Source organism: Girardinichthys multiradiatus, chromosome Y (assembly GCF_021462225.1).
Source record: "Girardinichthys multiradiatus isolate DD_20200921_A chromosome Y, DD_fGirMul_XY1, whole genome shotgun sequence".
NCBI classification, from domain to species: Eukaryota; Metazoa; Chordata; class Actinopteri; order Cyprinodontiformes; family Goodeidae; genus Girardinichthys; species Girardinichthys multiradiatus.
The window spans coordinates 17143069-17165235 of NC_061818.1; the positions used below are offsets into that span (position 1 = coordinate 17143069).

The 22167-nt window shown below is 38.6% G+C and overlaps 1 protein-coding gene across 7 annotated transcripts in view; it reads right to left on the reverse strand.

Moving 5' to 3' along the window:
* The window catches only part of LOC124864127 (mucin-5AC-like), a 119871-nt gene that overhangs the window by 27137 nt on the left and 70567 nt on the right, over positions 1-22167 (reverse strand). For 5 of the 7 annotated variants that reach the window (XM_047358799.1, XM_047358797.1, XM_047358798.1 and 2 more), the window contains 3 exons: positions 3815-3862; positions 3599-3694; positions 3396-3495 (listed from right to left, as the gene is read on the reverse strand). In XM_047358799.1, coding sequence (XP_047214755.1) covers positions 3396-3495; positions 3599-3694; positions 3815-3862 — 244 coding nt within the window. The remainder of the gene's footprint in view (positions 1-3395; positions 3496-3598; positions 3695-3814; positions 3863-22167) is intronic. The other 2 variants (XM_047358801.1, XM_047358800.1) reach the window with 1 other exon arrangement.

Genomic DNA, 22167 nt, shown 5'->3' on the forward strand with positions numbered 1-22167 from the left:
AAAACACATCTCTCTTCTAGATTAGTCATTTCCAGAATGATTTTCTGTACTGAATCTGGCATGACCAGCTCAAAAGCTGACTTGATGTCAGTCACACGACACAGTGCCATCCTAGTGGGCCCTGGCACTGTCTTTATTATGTTTTCTGCAGACAGTTTTGCCTGATGCACATTTGGGGAAGAAACAACTGTATTTCACTATTTTTTTACATGAATGTGTCAGATCCTGGTCATTTTTTGCCTGCTACTAACCCTCTTCCACCAGTAGGGGCGTTAAGAGCTGAGGAGCTGGTCGTCAGATGTTTCGCATGATTGTCATCAGCTGGAGGACTATAAGAAGGAGGCGAGCCAGTACTTCGACGCCTGAGTGTTTTGCCTCTTCGTGGTATTTTACCTGGCCAAATCATGGTTTTGATTATTGCTTGTCTGAGAAGATTCTAATTCTTGTTCCTTGACTAATGTTTTGTTTTTGTCTCAGGTTGACCAAGCCTCGCTCATGTGAGATATCTGAAGGAACTTTCCAATAGCTTTTTGGAATCTGGATTCTTGTTTTTGTTCCACTGGCAACTAGATTAGAGATTGTTCTCACAGCTTCATGCGAACCCTGTCCACCCTCCTCCAAGCCTCTCAGGACTCATCTGCTACGGCAGTGCTGCATAGCCACCTCTTACCAGGATCACAACCTCTCTCCCTTGCGGACTTAACTCTACCCAATGTAAGCTTTCTCCATAGAACATATTTGAGAATTTCAGTTGTGGGTTGTTCACCAGCGTTCATTCTCTTTTTCAGTCTCCCTGCTACTGTGGTTTCCTGCACCAGATTTCCTAATAAAAGTTTTACTAAACGTTTCTCTGTTTCTTCGTATTTTTCTGCATGTGGGACAAGTCGGCCATCAACATTATGACAGAATGTCTTGCTTGGTGGAATAGGAATAGCAATTCCCTCATCTGGTTTAAAATCATAATCATTAGAATCAGAATTTAGTTCAAGATAGTTTGTCTTCAGACACATCCTCTACAGGTTCATCTCAAAATATTAGCATATTGTGATAAAGTTCATTATTTTCCATAATGTCATGATGAAAATGTAACATTCATATATTTTAGATTCATTGCACACTAACTGAAATATTTCAGGTCTTTTATTGTCTTAATACAGATGATTTTGGCATACAGCTCATGAAAACCCAAAATTCCTATCTCACAAAATTAGCATATCTTTAAAAGGGTCTCTAAACGAGCTATGAACCTAATCATCTGAATTAACGAGTTAACTCTAAACACCTGCAAAAGATTCCTGAGGCCTTTAAAACTCCCAGCCTGGTTCATCACTCAAAACCCCAATCATGGGTAAGACTGCCGACCTGACTGCTGTCCAGAAGGCCACTATTGACACCCTCAAGCAAGAGGGTAAGAAACAGAAAGAAATTTCTGAACGAATAGGCTGTTCCCAGAGTGCTGTATCAAGGCACCTCAGTGGGAAGTCTGTGGGAAGGAAAAAGTGTGGCAGAAAACGCTGCACAACAAGAAGAGGTGACCGGACCCTGAGGAAGATTGTGGAGAAGGGCCGATTCCAGACCTTGGGGGACCTGCGGAAGCAGTGGACTGAGTCTGGAGTAGAAACATCCAGAGCCACCGTGCGCAGGCGTGTGCAGGAAATGGGCTACAGGTGCCGCATTCCCCAGGTCAAGCCACTTTTGAACCAGAAACAGCAGCAGAAGCGCCTGACCTGGGCTACAGAGAAGCAGCACTGGACTGTTGCTCAGTGGTCCAAAGTACTTTTTTCGGATAAAAGCAAATTCTGCATGTCATTCGGAAATCAAGGTGCCAGAGTCTGGAGGAAGACTGGGGAGAAGGAAATGCCAAAATGCCAGAAGTCCAGTGTCAAGTACCCACAGTCAGTGATGGTCTGGGGTGCCGTGTCAGCTGCTGGTGTTGGTCCACTGTGTTTTATCAAGGGCAGGGTCAATGCAGCTAGCTATCAGGAGATTTTGGAGCACTTCATGCTTCCATCTGCTGAAAAGCTTTATTGAGATGAAGATTTCATTTTTCAGCACGACCTGGCACCTGCTCACACTGCCAAAACCACTGGTAAATGGTTTACTGACCATGGTATCACTGTGCTCAATTGGCCTGCCAACTCTCCTGACCTGAACCCCATAGACAATCTGTGGAATATTGTGAAGAGAACGTTGAGAGACTCAAGACCCAACACTCTGGATGAGCTAAAGGCCGCTATCGAAGCATCCTGGGCCTCCATAAGACCTCAGCAGTGCCACAGGCTGATTGCCTCCATGCCACGCCGCATTGAACCAGTCATTTCTGCAAAAGGATTCCCGACCAAGTATTGAGTGCATAACTGTACATGATTATTTGAAGGTTGACGTTTTTTGTATTAAAAACACTTTTCTTTTATTGGTCGGATGAAATATGCTAATTTTGTGAGATAGGAATTTTGGGTTTTCATGAGCTGTATGCCAAAATCATCCGTATTAAGACACTAAAAGACCTGAAATATTTCAGTTAATGTGCAATGAATCTAAAATATATGAATGTTAAATTTTCATCATGACATTATGGAAAATAATGAACTTTATCACAATATGCTAATATTTTGAGAAGGACCTGTATTTCCCTGTCATGATCAATGATGACTTCCAGAGTCTCCTGGATTGTAATGTAAAGTTGGTAGGATTCCTGTGCAGAGAATGTTATGTTTCGGCCCTCCTCTGTTGAGTGTCCACTGAATGTGGGTGGAGTTTTCTCGCGAGAACATAAATGTTTCCGTCAAAACTCATAACACCTGCACCTTTGTGTGTGTGTGTGTGTGTGTGTGTGTGTGATTGGTGTGAAATATCTCTCACCGTTGCAAAGAAAGAAATACTCTGACATTTCTGATTACCTCCAGTTTGACTGCTGGGTCAAATTGACCCGAATAGTATTTATGCGATATAAACAGGCAGGGAGTGGTTGCAAATATGTGAGATTAACCATTTTCAAATTATATGTTGATTACATTAATTAAGGCAAGCAGAAGAAGTTTCATACTGAAAAAATACTTTTAACTATTTTTCCTAGATCTTCAAACTTTAAAATGGGTCCATTTGACCCATAACATAACAGGAGGGTTAAAATTCACACAATGGGATTTTCTGGATTTTTGTATTAGATTCTATCACTCACAGTTGAAGAGTACCTATGACAAAAATTAAAGACTTCTACATGCTTTGCAAGAGGGAAAACATGCAAAATTGGCAGTGTATCAAATTCTTACCACTGTAGGTGATTCACATGAACATGTGTTATTGTCACAAACTGAATATTCTCTGTTTTTATCATAGTTTCAATATGTCCCTCAAACAAAAGGCATAATCAGGATGTATCACCGTTGTCTTACCTGTTTTATTGGACAGATGAGCCAGAAAACACCAGAAGTGGAACAAATAGATGGTGTCATTCCCTTTAGTTTTCTGACTACACCTTGCATCCAGCTCAGTCTAAAAACAAAGAGAAGCATTTTATTGCAAACTGTTGAAAAACAAGGGAAGAAAACCACTGCCTGTAAGATTTGGACATGCCATAAGGCATTTACTCATTTACTTTGCTGTGGCAGTGATTGAGGATGCAAGAAAAAGGTTTTTTATCACTGCAGTTGTTGTTTTGGCCCAGATTCCATAAAGTGCATAATATGTCATCCTGCAGAAAGGAAAATATTAATGCACATTTTCTCAAATACATGTAAATGTCCAACTTATCGGAATAAATAGAAGGTTTATTTCCAGATTCTCAAACTTAACTATTGCATAACTAATTTACCTTGTGACTGCCAGCACTTATTAGGGTTATATTCTCAGTCAGGTTTGCCTGCAAAATGAAGCACAAAATATGACAAAATGAAGAGATTTGCAGTCAATCCTTTCTATGACATTCCATACACATTACAAATTATAATAAAAATAACTGTGAGCAATGTGCTATTATGTTCAAAAAAAGCATACAGATAGTTTCAACAATGTTAATATTTTTCTCATAAAAAGGATTGATGCAAATATACGACAGGGATAAAACCTTTGAAAGTATGAAGAATTTTTGCCTCCTTCAAGACCAGACAGAGACACCTATATTAATAAGCAGATGTTTTTTCCTCTCTTTTAAAACACAGATGACATTGCATCTGGCCTTAACATCCCAAATCCTTTAGACCATATGTGTCAAACTCAAAGCCCGCGGGCCAAATGTGGCCCGCCACGTCGTTTAATGGGGCAAGAGCTTAAAAGTTCTGAGTGTTCAAAAATAAATAGGTTAAAAAGGTGCTTTGACCAAAAACTACATTTCCAACAATAAATGTCAATTGCGTTACCCGCGAAGTGACAGTGTGCCGCCACTACACGCCAGTGTTTCCAGACTGCCAACAAGTGGAATTGAGAAATACAAATAACGATCCAAAGATGTCCAAGAAGAGAAAAGTTGATGCAGATGGAAGGCTGTTTCAAGAAAGATGGGAAGGCAAATACATGTTTGTGCTTCAAGAAAGACCGGTATATCTTGTGTCATGAGGCGGTGTCGGTGGTCAAAGACTACAATCTACGCTGGCATTTTGACACCAAACACGGAGCTAAGTATGGCAGAGCTAGCCTTCAAGAAAAGCAACAAATTGTACAAGAATTAAAAGGCAAACTGCAGTCGCAGCAGAATATGTTTGTGAAAGTCACAGGCAAAAACAATGCGGCAGTGAAAGCCAGCTTTATTGTGGCTGAAGAAATCGCCCACACTTCAAATACTTTTTAGAGGGAGCGTTTTTGAACCAGTGCATGCTTAAGGTCTGTGAGCAGGTGTGTCCCGACCAGATACAGACTTTTAAAAATGTCAGCTAATCAAGAAACACCATCGCAGACCGAGTTAAAGAACTAACAGAAAATTTTGCAACACAGCTGGCCGAGGAGACATGCTTAAAAAGCTGAAGAACTGATATTAGAACAGTCTCTATGAGTTCAGAAGCAGATTTAGTGATCAGACTAGGGAAACTCTGTGACAATAATCAAAGAAGTAACCATACAGGATCAGAAACAGATTAGCTGTTGGTTGGAACTTTCATATATATCTTTGCATTCAATTTTAAACTACTATCTTCATTTAAATTTGAATCCTTTGTTTAATTTTTTTAAATTTATGGGAATCTTATTTGAATATAAAAAAAAATGTGAATTTCTGCAAAGCTTCGTTGTTAATTAATTTCTTTACTTTGTTCTTTCTGCATAAGAAACAGGTACATGTCCAACGTTACCATGATCTTCTTTGAAACTGTCAACTATGAACTATGTGCAGCGACACAGATGAACATTATGGGACCAGAGATGTTTCATGGTGGAACAGATTCAGCCTCACTATTAAGTGACACAAACAGGCCCAGGGTTTGATCGCATGAGTTGCATTTATAATCTGACTAACAAATAACTTACTGTATTGCTTTACGTTTTCTCTTTTTTCAGAAGCTGCTAATCTCTCGCATTCTACCCACCTTGTTCCGATGGAAGACAAATGTTATCAAATGCTCTGTTACATAGGGGAAGGTAAGGTACAGAAACATTCACCATGTTGGCTCATGATTTATCTAATTGAAACTGGAGGTGACCATAGGGATACCAGTGAGTCATTCCTACAATACAATCCATGTGTCGACTACCTTTGAAAAGTAAAGCATTCACATACTTAGGACAACAAGTGAATGAAGGGACATTTACAAACTATTTTCAGTCACTAAGCAGACTAAATAGCAAACTAGGCATGGATCGCTTGAAATATTTGACTTATTGTAAGCAGTTTACTAAGTTGCTTCAAAGAATTATACTTTTGAATATTCTTCCTTTTTCTTCCTTTTAAGTATTTGTGCTGAATGTAAAATTGCTGAAAGGCATCAGTGTTGGCAAACATTAGTTTTCCTAAGGATTAGAGGCATCAAAAAATATGATGAGGAAGAGAATTGAGCAACATTTCACAACTTCAGATAGTTGTTTATGATGTTAGACTGGAGGTGACTTGCGTAGAATTATGTTTTAGTGGATCAAATTCAACATAAAAAATTTTTTTTTTCAAACGACAGATCTGGCAGTTCTGAGTCTTTGGTCAAAGGAGTATTCATTTATTTGTTTTTGTTGAGGATTGCTAGGAAAGGAATTTGGCTCTTTATCGTTGTCACAAATTTAACCTTGAAATTTGATCTTCAAGAGACTGAGTATTTTGAGATATAATGCGTAAATGGATTTTAGAATCTGTAGTGGAATTTTCTTATCAAAGTGGGAGAGAAGTTGACTCACAACAAGAGAAAATCCGGACTTGGTCTTTATAAGTTTTATTCAAAGGCATTCAGCGTTTGAAGACCCTCTCAATGAGCTTAGTCAGTGAAGCAGAGCCCCGATCAACATTTACACACAGTATTTAAAGAGTATGTGGGTGTTACCTCAACTTCAAAGAGTTTGTGCTTTATGGCCCTAGACCCTCCTCGGGTCAGAGATAACAAAGTCATTTATGAGCGCACCATCTGCTCTTCCAGAGACACAACCCTCCAGGATGTGTTTTAACCATTACACTTCTGATAATGGTTTTACAGACCAACTCCTCCAGGGTAACAAAACACAGAGGTCAGAGGGGAGAGAGGTACGGGAAGTTCAGAGCATTAAAAATAATTTTTCACAACAAATCCTTTACTTATAAACCACCACCTGGAACTAACTGCAAAATGTGGAAATATAAATGCCTTATTATTAGTAGCTAAGACTAAGATATATGTGGGACTTTCGATGTTTATAGATTGATTTTTATTAGGAGTTTTTAGTTATGATAGTTAGAGGAAACATAACAGTAGCCTCTAGTATTATAGAGTCCAGTTTTTACACAATGAGTGTTTATTATTCAAGGTTAAAGCTTGCAGGTGTTTTCTGTTTTTATCGTGAGAAGCCGGCAGTGTATTAGGGAGGCATGGTACTCCTCTCCCTGAAGATTCCTGAAGATGTGTGGGAAACAATTCTTTAATTAAATGATTAAATGTATCTCTGTTTCTTTGATACTGTTGCTGGGGAGACATCCACAGACAGAATGATTGTGTATGTAACTGAAAAAAGTTGCTGGACAGCAGCGTGGGGTATAAAATGTAATGAAACACAGCCCCAGTTAGACAACACACACGGGTTTACAAGGTATAGCAGTGTAAGTGTGACGTCTCAATCTCTGAATTCAGATTGGTTTTAATAAACTTGTGGAAACTACAACTGATCTCTGACTGAGGATTGTCCTTTGGGGTGCCAAATAAAAAGAGTCGATGAGAGGTGAGGAGTAATGTAAGAGTTAACGGACGGCCTGTAAGTTTTCCTACCTCGACAAAAATCAATATGATTAACATGCAACTTATTTTGAGAAATGAATGAACTGGGAAAAAGCTGAACGAATGATGATTTATGCACAAAATCAAACAAACGGTTAGTGATTATAAGTCTTCTTCAAGGGTAGTGATCATTACAAAGGTGTTAGGTTAAAACAGAGATGCAATCGTGGTGCATTCAGGGATTATTATGCAGATTGATCCCTGTTATACCAACTACAGAGAGAGACAATCAGAACTCTGAGGAATCCTGAACATTCTTGTGATAAAAGTCGTCCAACAACAACTGGAAGCAGACAGCATTTGGCTCAATATCATGTGTTGTAGGACAGGAAGCATGAAATATGTCAAGGAATCAGAACTCTTTAATACTGTTACATAGGAAACAACCTTATTTGCTTCATAATGACAACAGAACAATATTTCTAGAAATCTGGAATATAGCTTTGACATCTCTTTCGCAAATAGAGAAAGTACAATGTGATGTGGATGTCTCTCAATAGCTATATGGTGAACCCTTTGACTCTGTGTACGGACAATTATAAATGAATTTAATCTTTGTTAGTGAAAAACAACAACGGTGTTTGAGGTGGCTATAAAACAAAGTCTCAAACTGTCAGCAAACTAGGAGGGAGGAATGAACTGCCTCCTTTGTCACTCGTTATCTTCTGTTTTGAGAATTTCCAGGCGTTGTCTCTCCAACGCCAAACATCACATTCCATGCACAAAGCACAAAATTGCAGACTCCATTAAGTATTCGCACCCCGAATACAGACGAATAAGGGCTAAACACTTGCCATAGAAGTTAAAACTAATCTTTCAGATAAGAGAATGTGTGGAGGAACAAAACCTAACGGAGCTTTGATCTCTGGTACTGGATGCCAGCTGTTAACTGAAAGAAAACTGACAATACAGGTAGGAGAGAAGAAGTATCATAGAATTTGAATATTAGTATAGAATCAGTGGTTAAATTAAGTTAGTATCTTGAAGATACAATATTATTCAAACATCCAATGGCACAGAATGCAAATAAACTAGAAAACTTTGAATGCTGTAAGCCGACTTCACCAGCTGAAAGCTTGCAAAAACAAGATGAAGTTGACTATAGAATATCAGCTGAAATCTGATAAATTAACAAAATAGCAGAAACATTAGCTCCTGACTATGTGGAAAATAGCTTAACTAGCTGAAGTTACCTCAATATAACTTGTTGAAACAGTTATTGAAATGCAGGTACGGACAAAACATAAAAAGACGACCAGCTGAGCTAGATGATACTGGAGCAAACTGAAGAAAATATAACCTAAAGAAGCTGAAGTCGAAGCTAATATTTGTTGAAATAAAAATGGCATGAATTGCAAAGCAACAAGGAAGAACTAGAAAATTTCGGAAGAAATTTAGACGGGGCCTGCCTGTTGGTGCCTGCTTCTCGGACCAGAGCTTGCTATTTTTATTGAAATTCATTGTCTATGCTATTATCAGCTTTAAAAATTACTAGTAACTCTGGAAGACTGAGGCTTTTATTTTGAAATTTTCAGTAAGCCTTCTTTTAAAAAGCCAACACTGGGTGAGCTCCAACATTAGTGTGAAACCCAGTCCTGAAATGATCTATTGTTTAAAATGCAAAGGCTTTTATTTTGTAGAGCATGTTTTGTCTTATTTTGAAAGTCCAGCATGGTTGTACTTTCAGGTCTGGGTTAGTTCCATTAGTTAAATAGAACCCGCTTGCACAGTAACTCTGGAAGACTGAGGCTTTTATTTTGAAAGTTTCAGTAAGCCTTATTTTAAAAGGGCCAACATAGTCCCATTTCCAACACTTGATGAGCTTCAAAAATACTGTAAAGACCAGTCCTTCAATGAATCTATAGTTTAAAATGTAAGGGCTTTTATTTTGTAGAGCATGTTTTGTCTTATTTTGAAAGTCCAGCATGGTTGTCCCTCCAGGTCTGGGTTAGTTCCATTAGTTAAATAGAACCCGCTTGCTATTTAAAAATCATTTTCTATGCACTTGTGAGCTCACAAAATCCATAGTAACTATGGAAGGTGTGTGCTTTTATTTTGGAAGTTTCAGTAAGCCTGTTTCAAAGGACCAGCATAGTCCCATTCCCATCACTGGGGGAGCTCCAACAGTAGTGTGAAGCCCACTCCTGCAATCATCTATTGTTTAAAGGCTTTTATTTTGTAGAGCATGTTTTGTCTTATTTTGAAAATCAAGCATGGTTGTCCTTTCAGATCTGGGTTATTTCTATTAGTTATATAGAACCTGCTTGCTATTCCAAAATCATTGTGTATACTGTTATCAGCTCAAAAAAATCAATAATAATTATGGAAGGTTGAGGCTTTTATTTTGAAAGTTTTAGTGCTCTTCTGAAATCATTGTGTATGCTATTATCAGCTTTCAGAAATCATTAGTAAGCATGGAAGGGTGATGAAAGAAATTGACCTTTAGGGTTAATCACAGTTGTCTGGGTGTTGAAACAGCAGTAGATGCACAAAATGGCCGCCATGTAGTTGCCTTCTATGAAGATGGTCAAAGGGTTAGGGGTCGGGTCATGTTTAAGCCATAGAAATGAATGAAAATCAATGGAAGTCAATGAAAGTCCTTAAAAAGATAGATGGATGTGTGTGTGTGTGTGCTTGTCTGTGTGTGTGTGGGTGGGTGTGTGTGTGTGTGTGTGTGCTTGTCTGTGTGTGTGTGTGTGGGTGTGTGTGTGTGTCCCGCTGGAAATGAGTTAGTGGTAGGGTCATGTTTAAGCCATAGACATGAAGAGAATAAAGGGAATTCCTCACAAAGATAGTAATCCATGAATGTGTGTGTGGGTGTGTGTGTGTGTGTGTGTGTGGGGGTGTGTGTGTGTGTGTGTGTGTGTGGGTGTGTGTGTGTGGGTGTGTGTGTGGGTGTGTGTGTGTGTGTGTGTGTGGGTGTGTGTCTGTGTGTGTGTGTGGGTGTGTGTGTGGGTGTGTGTGCTTGTCTGTGTGTGTGTGTGTGGGTGTGTGTGTGTGTCCCGCTGGAAATGAGTTAGTGGTAGGGTCATGTTTAAGCCATAGACATGAAGAGAATAAAGGGAATTCCTCACAAAGATAGTAATCCATGGATGTGTGTGTGGGTGTGTGTGTGTGTGTGTGTGTGGGGGTGTGTGTGTGTGTGTGTGGGGGTGTGTGTGTGTGTGTGTGTGTGTGTGTGTGTGGGTGTGTGTGTGGGTGTGTGTGTGTGTGTGTGTGGGTGTGTGTCTGTGTGTGTGTGTGGGTGTGTGTGTGAGACACAGAGAGGCAGAAAGAAAGACAGAATCACATCCAGACATATACAGTAGGAGATACACAGAGCTATAAATAGAACAGTGAGGAATGAATCAGCCAATCAGCAAAGAGCGTCAGTGTAACTTGACACCTGCTGTTTCTCACTCACGCAGCACCTCACTCTGTGTCTCCCCTGGTCTAGGCATTATAACATGGTGAGACATGCTCCCGAACAAATGCCCATAACTCGGAAACCGTGTTGACTATTGTTGGATGGGTGTGAGGACTTGTTATCACTCATGTAAAAACCTTGGGTTGCAAGGCACCTGCACTATGCCTTCCTCCCTGTGTGTGTGAGATCATTGTTATCTCTGTGTGAACCAGCCTCCTTTCCGTCTCACACACATACACCCTGTCTGAACTGTCTGTTGAACTGTGTATATAAATAAAGAGATAGGGTGTCAAAACTTTGTAGTTTCACTGCAAAGTGGGCTACCCTTGTCACAAGTAACTCTGACTGTATCGTTCTTACCTCTGAGTTGACTAAATAATACCTAACATTTATTGGTCCTTCGAAGCCGGATTAATTCAATAACCTTATTTCTCTTTGCTTTAACAGTGACTCTGGGATCCGTGGGGGAAGCCTGACGTCGAGCGAAGCACCGCTGCACAGCCTCCTTTAGCCGGAGTGGCTGAAAGTCCCGGTGTGTGTGAATTCACACCTGGCCAGTGGGTTATTGCCTTCCTCTGCGCGGGGTGACTGTCACAGGGTCCAAAGAGTCACCAAGAAGTCAACTCCGAGGTGAGACAGTTTTAAAATACAGTTCATAGGAAAAGTACTTAACAGTCGTTGGTAGTGCGTCGCCGGTAAGGACGCTGCATTAGGATGGTTTTATTCCACCGTGAAAGGAATAGTGACAAATTTGGTACAATCCCGCCGTGAAGGGGATTAAAGAAAACGACTGAGGATTATTCTCCTGAGAGGGAATAGAGTAAGCGCTATATAAATAAAAGAAGAAAAGTACTTAAAAGTCGTTGGTAGTGCGTCGCCGGTAAAGACGCTGCATTGGGATGGTTTTATTCCACCGTGAAAGGAATAGTGACAAATTAAGGTAGGGCCCCGCCAAGAAGGGGGCCAAATAAAACGACTAAGGGTTATTCCCCTGCGAGGGAATAGAATAAGCGCTATAAAAGTAAAAAGAACGGAGTAAATTGAGCTCATAAAATAACACCAAGTTAACTTAGAAAAATTACAAGGTACCTGAAACTAACTGTGTGACTGTGTTGTGTGTGTATGGAGGACTAAGCATTTTAATAGAATCATAGCAGGATTCTGCTAGTCCTGTGTTTTCTTTTGCCCAGATTAAAACTACGTACTGGTGACTTTGGAGATTCAGGTCGGATTTCATTCCAGAAAATTAACACCGCTGCGAATTAGTCGCAGTAGAAGGGCGTGTTAATGTCCTCTCCTTAAAGTCTCATGCCAGTGACCTTTTATCTGGGACATTTATACTATAATTAAACTAACATAAAACATAATGGGGAAGAAACAAAGTAAACTAATTGACTTAGAAGGGGAGGTAAAGTTTATGGAGAACTATGTAAAAGGAGCAGGTATGATCTGTCATAGATGGAATAAAAAATAAAAAACATGGGTTTTTGGGCAAATTAGATACAAAGGATGTCTTAAAATTACAAGGGGATCTAAAATTAGCAATAATGAAAACTAAAAAGAGAAAAATAACAAAGAACAATGGGGGAAGAACAGAGAAAAAGCTCTGATTTAACAGAAATATGTGCACGATGGCATAAAAATACGGATTTTCAGGTAACTTAATTATCACTGAAATCCTAAAACTACACGGGGATCTTAAACTGGAGATTATGCATTCAAAAGATTCAAGAGACAATAAAAAACCTTGCCAGGTTATAATTTCAAAGGGGACTTTTCAGTCCCTGAGTGCACACAGTTGATAAACAGATTAAAACAAAAAGTTTAATTAAAAGAACAACAATAAGAGCAGCTTTTAACTGACATAGCCATAATACTGAGGCCTTAAGAAAAGCACAGGAAAAAACTTTCAGCTTAACTGAAAACAAATAAAGGGGGGGGCGGACTGCCACCCATCCCAGTTTAGAATACCAAGGTAGCCCCAAATTATAAAGACTAAGAGGTGGTTTTAGAGGACGTGGTAAAAGAAGTTAAAAGAGGAGGTGACAATGTGGACAACATGGAAACTGTCCAACTGGACAACCCAGTGAACAATGACTAGAGAAGAGAGAACAGAATGTTGTTAAAGAAGTAATCTGAGAGTAAAAGATTTTGTAGGCAAGCATTAGTGAGAAACAGGTGCTTTAAAAATCATTCTATGGTGTTATACTACCAACAATATCATGATAAAATGCAAAAGATTCATTTTACAGGGAAATAATTCCATATTTGGCTCAGATTGTGTGCATTCTTGATTTTTCCTCTTTGAGAGAAGTTAAATTTCAGCTCTGTGAAACGACCTTGACAAAGAGATACAGCTGCCTGAAAACAAAGATAAAACTTCTGCAAACAGCAGAAGCCTGTCTCTGCTGAAAGGTCTGAAAAAAAAAAAAAAAAAATTGTAACTCTACCCTGCATGTGTCAAACTCAAGGTCCGCGGGCCAAAACCGGACCCCAAAAGTTTAGTGATTCTCTAGAAGTAGAGCCTTTTAATATGGTGATTGTGTGCTTGAATGTTATTTTGTCAATCAATAAGCAGTTTTGTCTACATTCTGCCACAATCTGCCTTTTGAAAATGTTTTGAATCTTGCTCTTTATGTATAAAAAAAAAGAAAGAAAAGAAAAATTGGCTAAAGTCTGCAGACACAAAATGAACCTGGATTGACGCTCTAACTAAGTTTATTTAATCTGAGATCTTCTCCAAATGCAACAGTATATGTCAGTCTACATGAGATACTAACAACTTCACCTACTGATATAATATAAAGATCTGATTGAATATGTGAAACAAACAATGATGAAAGTTTTTCAACAGGTGATGCTCATCCAGGAGGAAGACAGTGTTCCTAGGAAATGCAGCTCATTCATTAACAATCAATTTTTCTCCTATAGGTGGAAGTTTTGCTGACTAATCATAGGCTGAATCTATGAAACATTATGTGCACAGAACAAATGACCAAGGTTCTGACTGACTTATGAACCTCACTGACCTGACAATAACATGACACCCAACAGATAACACCTTTAAGGTGGACCCACTAAGAACACCTTATTGATTCTTGGTGAATAAAAAAAAGAATTGAAGCGTTCAAAACAGACCTTGTGGAAACAAAAGGGGTTATGAGGAAACAATGTGCATTTTAAGAATAATAGAAGTCAAATTATGTTCAAATTTTTGCAAATAAAAATTACTCTGACAGAAAAATAAGTAAGTAGTGTGTGAATGTGTGTGAATGGGAATGACTGATTTCATTGTAATGCATCTTTGAGGGACATTAAAAGCGCTAATAAAGGTCTGATGTTCTGATGATCTTTGCCAAATTTATATCTTAATAAGGTTTCCAGAATATTTTTCAAAAAATCATTTAAAGATGGCAAAGGTTCTACCTCTACTGAAAATACTGATAACCATAGGAAAGTTCATAGACCCGTCTTGAATTTTTCCTAATTCTTTTACAAACAGGTTATTTAAACTTTCATGTGGCCAAATGTCTGTGTTTGACTTTCTGTTTTTGTGAAATAAATGTCTGTTTCATGTTATGTAAAAATTAGAGTCCTCAACATTACCATAATAATATTAGGTCAGTTCTCTATGGTAAAACAAAAAGATTTTAACAGATGTTTAGACTTTTTCCAGTCAGGTTCAAAATGATTGAATTAGACTCAAACTTAACATAAGATTAAATTAACCTTAACAGAATTACTGAACTGGACTGAAATAGAGAAAACTTGAGTTAATTGAAACAAACTTTAGTTACTTGAACTAAATACAAAGCTGACTGAAACTGTATGTTGTATCTATAAAACAGGGTAAACAAACTAAGATTATAAGATATAATATGCCCTTCATTTTTTGTGTTCATCAGTGAGTGAGTTTTTATTTTTATTTTTAATAAGAACTAAACCAAGCATTATTTATAATAATAGCAATTACCAAAATAGTGATCTCATTTTTAAATGTAATAAGGACTTACTTTATAATATATGATAAAAAGAATAATAAGAATTTGGAAAAACAGAGGCTTTAAACCTCTGCAGGAACAGCACTGACACTGTCAAAGGTAGATCCTAATACAGGAATCTGGAAGCTCATTCTGGCGTGGACAGTCAAAGTCCATCCAAGGACACATTTAGATGAGGCAGAGGGACAAATACAGGGCTTAGCTGAGAGCAACATGCATCCTGCCCTAGCTGCTGTCCCACCTGAACTGTGGTCCCAATCATCAACTGATGTAGGGCTTATAAAGGGGTTCCCACCATACAAGGTTAAACTAATATCTGAAAAAAGGCAATCAGTCCGTCAATACCCCTTAAAGCCAGAAGCTGAAGAAGGTACTAAGCCAGTAATACAAGATATGTTGAAGTCAGGAATATTAAAAGAAGCACCTGACGCTACATGCAAGACATATCACACTGACATCGCTATTATTATCACAGCCAAACATAACTCTAAAAGATGTGCCCTTTAAATCCAAGTACTCTAATACCTACTGCAGAAGATGGAAAACCACATTCTTATAAAGCAAAAGTTGAAGAAGACACCAAACCCAGACAAGACATTTCTCAAACCCTTATACCAGATTCATGTGTTGTGTTTGTAGATGGCTCATCATCTAAAGATGAATATGGAAAGAATAGAGTTGGTTATGCAGTAACAACCACCGATAGGATAATAGAAGCTAAATCTCTACCCAATACATGCTCAGCCCAAACAGCAGAATTATATGCTGTAGTAAGAGCATGTGAATTACATGAGGGACAAATACTTACTATATACACAGACAGCCAATACGTTTTCGGATCAGTACATCACCATGCTAAGATTTGGCAAAATAGAGGTTTTAAAACATCATCAGGGACAGAACTAACTCATTTCAACCTATTAAAGAGAAAATGTCAGATCTGCTATTTATAGACACAGACGTGCTGAAAGACGCCCAACAGTCAGCAACCAAGACAGAAATAAAGGCCTGGCTAAAGAGAGGAGCACAGAGAAAAGATGACATCAATCAGATAGAAGATAAACCAATCCTCCCAAAATATTTATACAACACAGCGGCTACAGTGACACATTGGGAAGATCCACGTGTCAAGGGGGGAATATGTCACATCTGGTAAAGCATTAATGCTACACTATAAATATTTCTGACTATGCAAATCATTTTTGCAGATCATGCATAATTTGTTGCAAACACGGGGGAAGAAATATTGCCTAGTTGTAATAGATGAACCTAGTGACACATTTCTTCCCCACATATGGTATCCCACAGATTATAAGGTCAGATAATGGAACTCATTTTGTAAATAAATTAATAGATCTAAGTTCTAATGCATTAGGGTTTCAGTTAAAGATTAAGGAAAACAATGGAAGAAACAGGGAGGCCATGGCCCGGATGCCTATCCCTGGTTAAATTATGGATGAGAATAACTCCAAATCAAACTGGTCTTACTCCATTTGCCACCTACTGTACATCATTGTATAACTCCACCCACTGTGTTCTGAGCCTGAGATCACATGACACCAAGTTGCTGATGTGAATTTGTATTCTCAAAGAAATGGTACATGGCAGACCGTTTTCTCTGCCCTCTGACATGAATGAAATAGAGAAAGCACAACAGGAACCTTCATTAGCTGAGTGGATGAATAAAATGTTGCAGACAAAAGAAGAACAAATGTCCAGTGGTCTGCCGATAATCTCTGCTCCTATCCCACAGAATGAGGCCTGGAGACCTGGTCCTGATTAAGACACTCCACCGGAAGGATTGGAGCACTCCTTGGTGGAAAGGGCCGTTTCAAATACTCCTGACAACGCCCACAGTTCTGAAAATAGCAGAGAGGCCTTCCTGGATCCATAAAAGCCACTGTAAGCCAGTTTTGCCGTTACAGGAGCCAAACCAACCGACGGGGTAGCAGAGGAAGTCCGGGTTCAAAGATGGCCCAGCGTCTCAAACCGGTGAAGAAAACAGCTGATCTGCGCCCAATTATAAAATGGCTCTCTGTAACATGTGGACAGGACTGATAAGCCTGAGCTTAATTCTGGTAGCAGGACTCTTTCTCTATCTAAAGCAGGATCCACAGGAGGTGATACCGAACCAGAAGAGATGGACATCAGACGGGACCCATCTCAGAACACTGACGGAAGAACATGACGCACATCCATTCCTACAGAATTTCTGGTATTGTTCATGGTGGCATATGCAATACTGAACCAGGTAGAAATGCACGAAAATGAAGGGGACGATTATGATGACATGTTGTAAATAAATCACATCAAAAGCCTGAGTGTACTCATACATTGTATTTCATAAAATAACCTTACAGCAGAAAATCGGAAGAAGTTGTTGCTTAAGTGAAATGAGAAAAAGTACAATGATGACATAAACAGGGCAGATTTTTTAATTCTTTTATTTTTATGATTTCAAGTATTATTCTTTTATTTTTATGATTTCAAGTATTATTCTTTTATTTTTATGATTTCAAGTATTATTCTTTTATTTTTATGATTTCAAGTATTATTCTTTTATTTTTATGATTTCAAGTATCATTCTTTTATTTTTATGATTTCAAGTATCATTATTTTATTTTTATGATTTCAAGTATCATTATTTTATTTTTATGATTTCAAGTATTAATCAACATTTAACTTTTAATGGTCGCCGAGGGCGGCGGGGCCGTATGAGTATTTCCCACAAAATATAATCTGTTTACCGTCCGTGGGTTTTCGCTCATACAAAGTATTTTTCTTACTCGTTTTTATATTAAATGTTTTTACTTGTGATAAAAGGAGGGACTGTTGGATGGGTGTGAGGACTTGTTATCACTCATGTAAAAACCTTGGGTTGCAAGGCACCTGCACTATGCCTTCCTCCCTGTGTGTGTGAGATCATTGTTATCTCTGTGTGAACCAGCCTCCTTTCCGTCTCACACACATACACCCTGTCTGAACTGTCTGTTGAACTGTGTATATAAATAAAGAGATAGGGTGTCAAAACTTTGTAGTTTCACTGCAAAGTGGGCTACCCTTGTCACAAGTAACTCTGACTGTATCGTTCTTACCTCTGAGTTGACTAAATAATACCTAACAACTATCGAAGTCATTCTTGGACCGTTTTTCTCAGAAGGGACAGGGGAAAGAGAATATTAACACGTCTTTGTTGAAAATATAACAATAAAGGCACAACACTAGGTGAAAAGAGAGGAAAAATGGAGAAAAAGACCAAAATGCCTGAACAAGCCCCCGAACAAAGTCTAATATCTTGGAAATCGTACATGGTATTTGAATAATTTTTAAACTGTGGGCGACAGCTATCCCTCGTCCCCAATCATGGAGATTTTCATAGCTCTACGTCATTCACAATATAAAATAGGAGGATGGAAAGAAATGGTGTGACTCATGAATTACTGGTCAAACTCATAGAAAATACATGGGAGAAAGCCTACAGAATTCTACTGACTCTTGGCGATTGAGGGGTGTTCAACAGAAAACCGTGAGACCTAGAACAATTTTAAAGATATTGTGTGAAAGCAGAGGCCCGGCCCTACAAACTGACGGAAAATGGTGAATTTAGAGCGAAATTTGTGGCCGTGACGGCGAGTTAAAAATAATTTTTCCTGCAAATAAACCCTGCTTTCTACACTAGTTAATTGCCATCTCCACTGTAGGAGTGGGATTTTCTCTCAAACTTTGTGTCGCTTGGAGTGTAATTGTAGAGAAACCATAGCAGTTATTAACAAACCGTTTTCACTTCTGAAAAGCCGGCGGATTTCTCTACAAACTGAAAGTTAAACTGTGTTTCTAGGTGAAAGTATGGCGATACAGCAAAGCCTCAAAAACAGTGAATTTTGAGGATTTCTTCCTCCCCTGACTCCATTCATTCCTATGGGATTTTGGGGGGGTGGTTTTTCGTTAATTACGTTGCCATGGTAACTCCAAACGCCAAGAAAAGTAATAGCACACCTCCCGGGACCGAGCCGGACGTTTTGATATATATAGTGGGGGTGCGCGCTGCGGTTCGGGCCGCATTAAAGTGGATAGGTTTTGATCAGGTGAATAACAATAGGTGCCTGCATGCTTTGCATTGCAGGCCCCAATTCACAACTAAAAGCTGAAAAAAGACAAGAAACAAACTTAAATTGCCTAAAGAACTAGAGAGAGAGGAGACAGATATGGTGTGAGATAGAGGTAGACTGACTTCGGCCACCATTCTCTATCCTCCAAATTTAATTCCGCAGCCCCACAGTGACAGTTTAGTGGAAAATAGTTGAAAACTACAGATCTTCTTCACCATTGATTAAACTGGGATGCATCATCTAAAACATGCATCTTTCATTTAAAAAACAGCATGTAATATCAAAAAAGAAAAATTATTTAACTGTGAGGAAGAGGACCATTTGAAGTACAAAAGTGACAAGGCTCATAACTTAAGTCAAATAAGAGGGGAAACCTGAGCTTATCTGTGAAGCCTGAGCAACACATCTAAATGTTCTTATGTATCTTTCTGATCAAAGGGGGGTTAAGTCAGAGGTTTATAAGATCGATTTAAGAATAGAATAACACATGAGGTGAGGTCACAAAAGGTTTTATAAGATGACTAATTTCTGAATGATAATAAAATGCACACCAGACATGCTATTTTCAGGCACTGGATAAAATTTAAGACTGTTCACCTGATTTTGACTTACTGTACAAAAACACAGTAGTTAGCAATGTCAATCTATCTCTTTTCAGGATAATGTCTGAGAAATACATAGTTTAGAACAATATCTGTGCTGATAGGGTGAGATAGAATGACACTAAGCATGCTTCCAGGGGAAATGGTGATTGCTTAAACTATCCTTGTTAACTTCTGTTTCTTTCTTTTGCATGAAAACCCTGAGTGAATATAATTGATTACCACTGCTAAAAGGAGCACTTCATTTCTCTCTATCAGTAGCCTTTTTACAGGTGATGAGAGGGAACCAAATTGACCTACAGAACGTTACCCTTCGTTGATGTGGAGGCTGGACCTGGGTTGTCGTTCAGAGACCTTTTAGAAGAAAGTTCTTTTTGAATGGAAAATGGTTTGACCATTTACTTTATTTCTTAAGAACCTTATGTATTGTATATTTGCTGCAGCACAATTCTAATCTAGAAGATTTTCATTGTTAAATTTGGTTTCAAAGGTTCATTTCTGCTCATAATTATTTTGTTTTCTGAGATTCCTATGTACTCGGGGCTGGAGTTTGAGCACTGCTGTGAAAGTCATCACACCCCTTTTCATGTCATCATCGCATTGGACTATGATAAAGGAGGACGTGGAGGAAATACAGGAAAAAGGACACTGAGGAAATACAGAAAAGGTGATGCTAACGATGTAACGACACCCAATTTAAATGTTATACTTCTGTTACAACTATGATCTGAACAAGTTCCCTGACGTCTGATGCTTGGATAACATGTATGATGTAGTAACTAAGAGGAGATTAGTAAGGGTTTAACTGCCATTTTTGTTGAACAACATTTTCTCCTGTTTCTGTTAATTTAGGAAGGTAAGATGAATGTATTTGGTTTCAATTTCTTTTATCAGCTAAGTTTTATCCATAAAAGGCAGATCTGTTTTGATTGTTATTTTGGCCTGAGTTGACCCTGAAGGTACAACAATCTCCTTTTTGCACAACTTAAGTTTTGATACTAGATACATTAGTTGGTTTCATATTCTTTAATTGTTTAGAGTTTTGTATGGTTTAGAGAGGAATATGTAGAGCAGTTAAATGGACATGAAAGTAGACAAACAGTAATCGGACTGTGGAGACATCAAGAAAGGATGTTTAATTAGACATGTGGTACTTTAATGTCATGGGTTAACACGATACTGGTCAGTATTCTCTGTCTTCTCAGAAGGACACCAATCTGGTTGTACAAGTAACCTTTTTGAGGATTGGACTCAGAGACCTATGGACACATGAAGACTTCGTGGGACCCTGAGCCGGGATAAATGGGATGCCAGAACAGTAAAGTTGAAAAGAACCAATCTAAGAGACTAAAGAATGTTCCAGGAAGACCAAGGACTGAGACTGAACAACAATGTTTTGCTGCTGAGAATTTAACTGATGTTTTTCTATTTTCTGTTATAACTTCAAGCTTGTCTTTATATCATTTTAATGTTCTGAATTGATTCAAGCTGTTTATGCACTCTGATAGAATGGGAGCATCCATTCTTGTGATTTTCAGCTCCAGAGTTTCAACATGGTCAGTGTCTTCTGTTACATATTGTGGTGAATAGGAATAATGAACCAGGACCTGATTGGCATGGAAGGGCCTTAAAATAGATGATAATGATAGTTATTAGATTCAAAAGAGATCTCTTGTTCAGATTGGCCAAGAATGAGTTTTCTCTATTGCCTCCAGATGTTTTTTCCTGCCTTTTAGGACGGGTAGGTTTTTCGACTGGAGGTCCTAAGCTGACCTGAATGTTCCCTTCATCGACACATAGTTTGTGAGTTTGACAGACATGGATGTTTCCATGGGTGAGTTGATGAGATGTGTTCCTGAAGGAGATTTTTGGGAAGAGCTACAGAGTAGACAGATTTGATCTAATTAGTGAATAGGTTTAGTTTATCATAGTCTAACACAGATAAAATAATGTGCACATAGGAACCCTAAATAGGATCTTAAGTAATTAGTTGAACCCAAAATGTCAGACCTAAATAACAGCAATCATTTAGGGTTGCTTAATTTTGTATATACAGGTCCTTCTCAAAATATTAGCATATTGTGATAAAGTTCATTATTTTCCATAATGTAATGATGAAAATTTAACATTCATATATTTTAGATTCATTGCACACTAACTGAAATATTTCAGGTCTTTTATTGTCTTAATACAGATGATTTTGGCATACAGCTCATGAAAAGCCAAAATTCCTATCTCACAAAATTAGCATATAATTAAAAGGGTCTCTAAACGAGCTATGAACCTAATCATCTGAATCAACGAGTTAACTCTAAACACCTGCAAAAGATTCCTGAGGTCTTTAAAACTCCCAGCCTGGTTCATCACTCAAAACCCCAATCATGGGTAAGACTGCCGACCTGACTGCTGTCCAGAAGGCCACTATTGACACCCTCAAGCAAGAGGGTAAGACACAGAAAGACATTTCTGAACAAATAGGCTGTTCCCAGAGTGCTGTATCAAGGCACCTCAGTGGGAAGTCTGTGCGAAGGAAAAAGTGTGGCAGAAAACGCTGCACAACGAGAAGAGGTGACCGGACCCTGAGGAAGATTGTGGAGAAGGGCCGATTCCAGACCTTGGGGGACCTGCGGAAGCAGTGGACTGAGTCTGGAGTAGAAACATCCAGAGCCACCG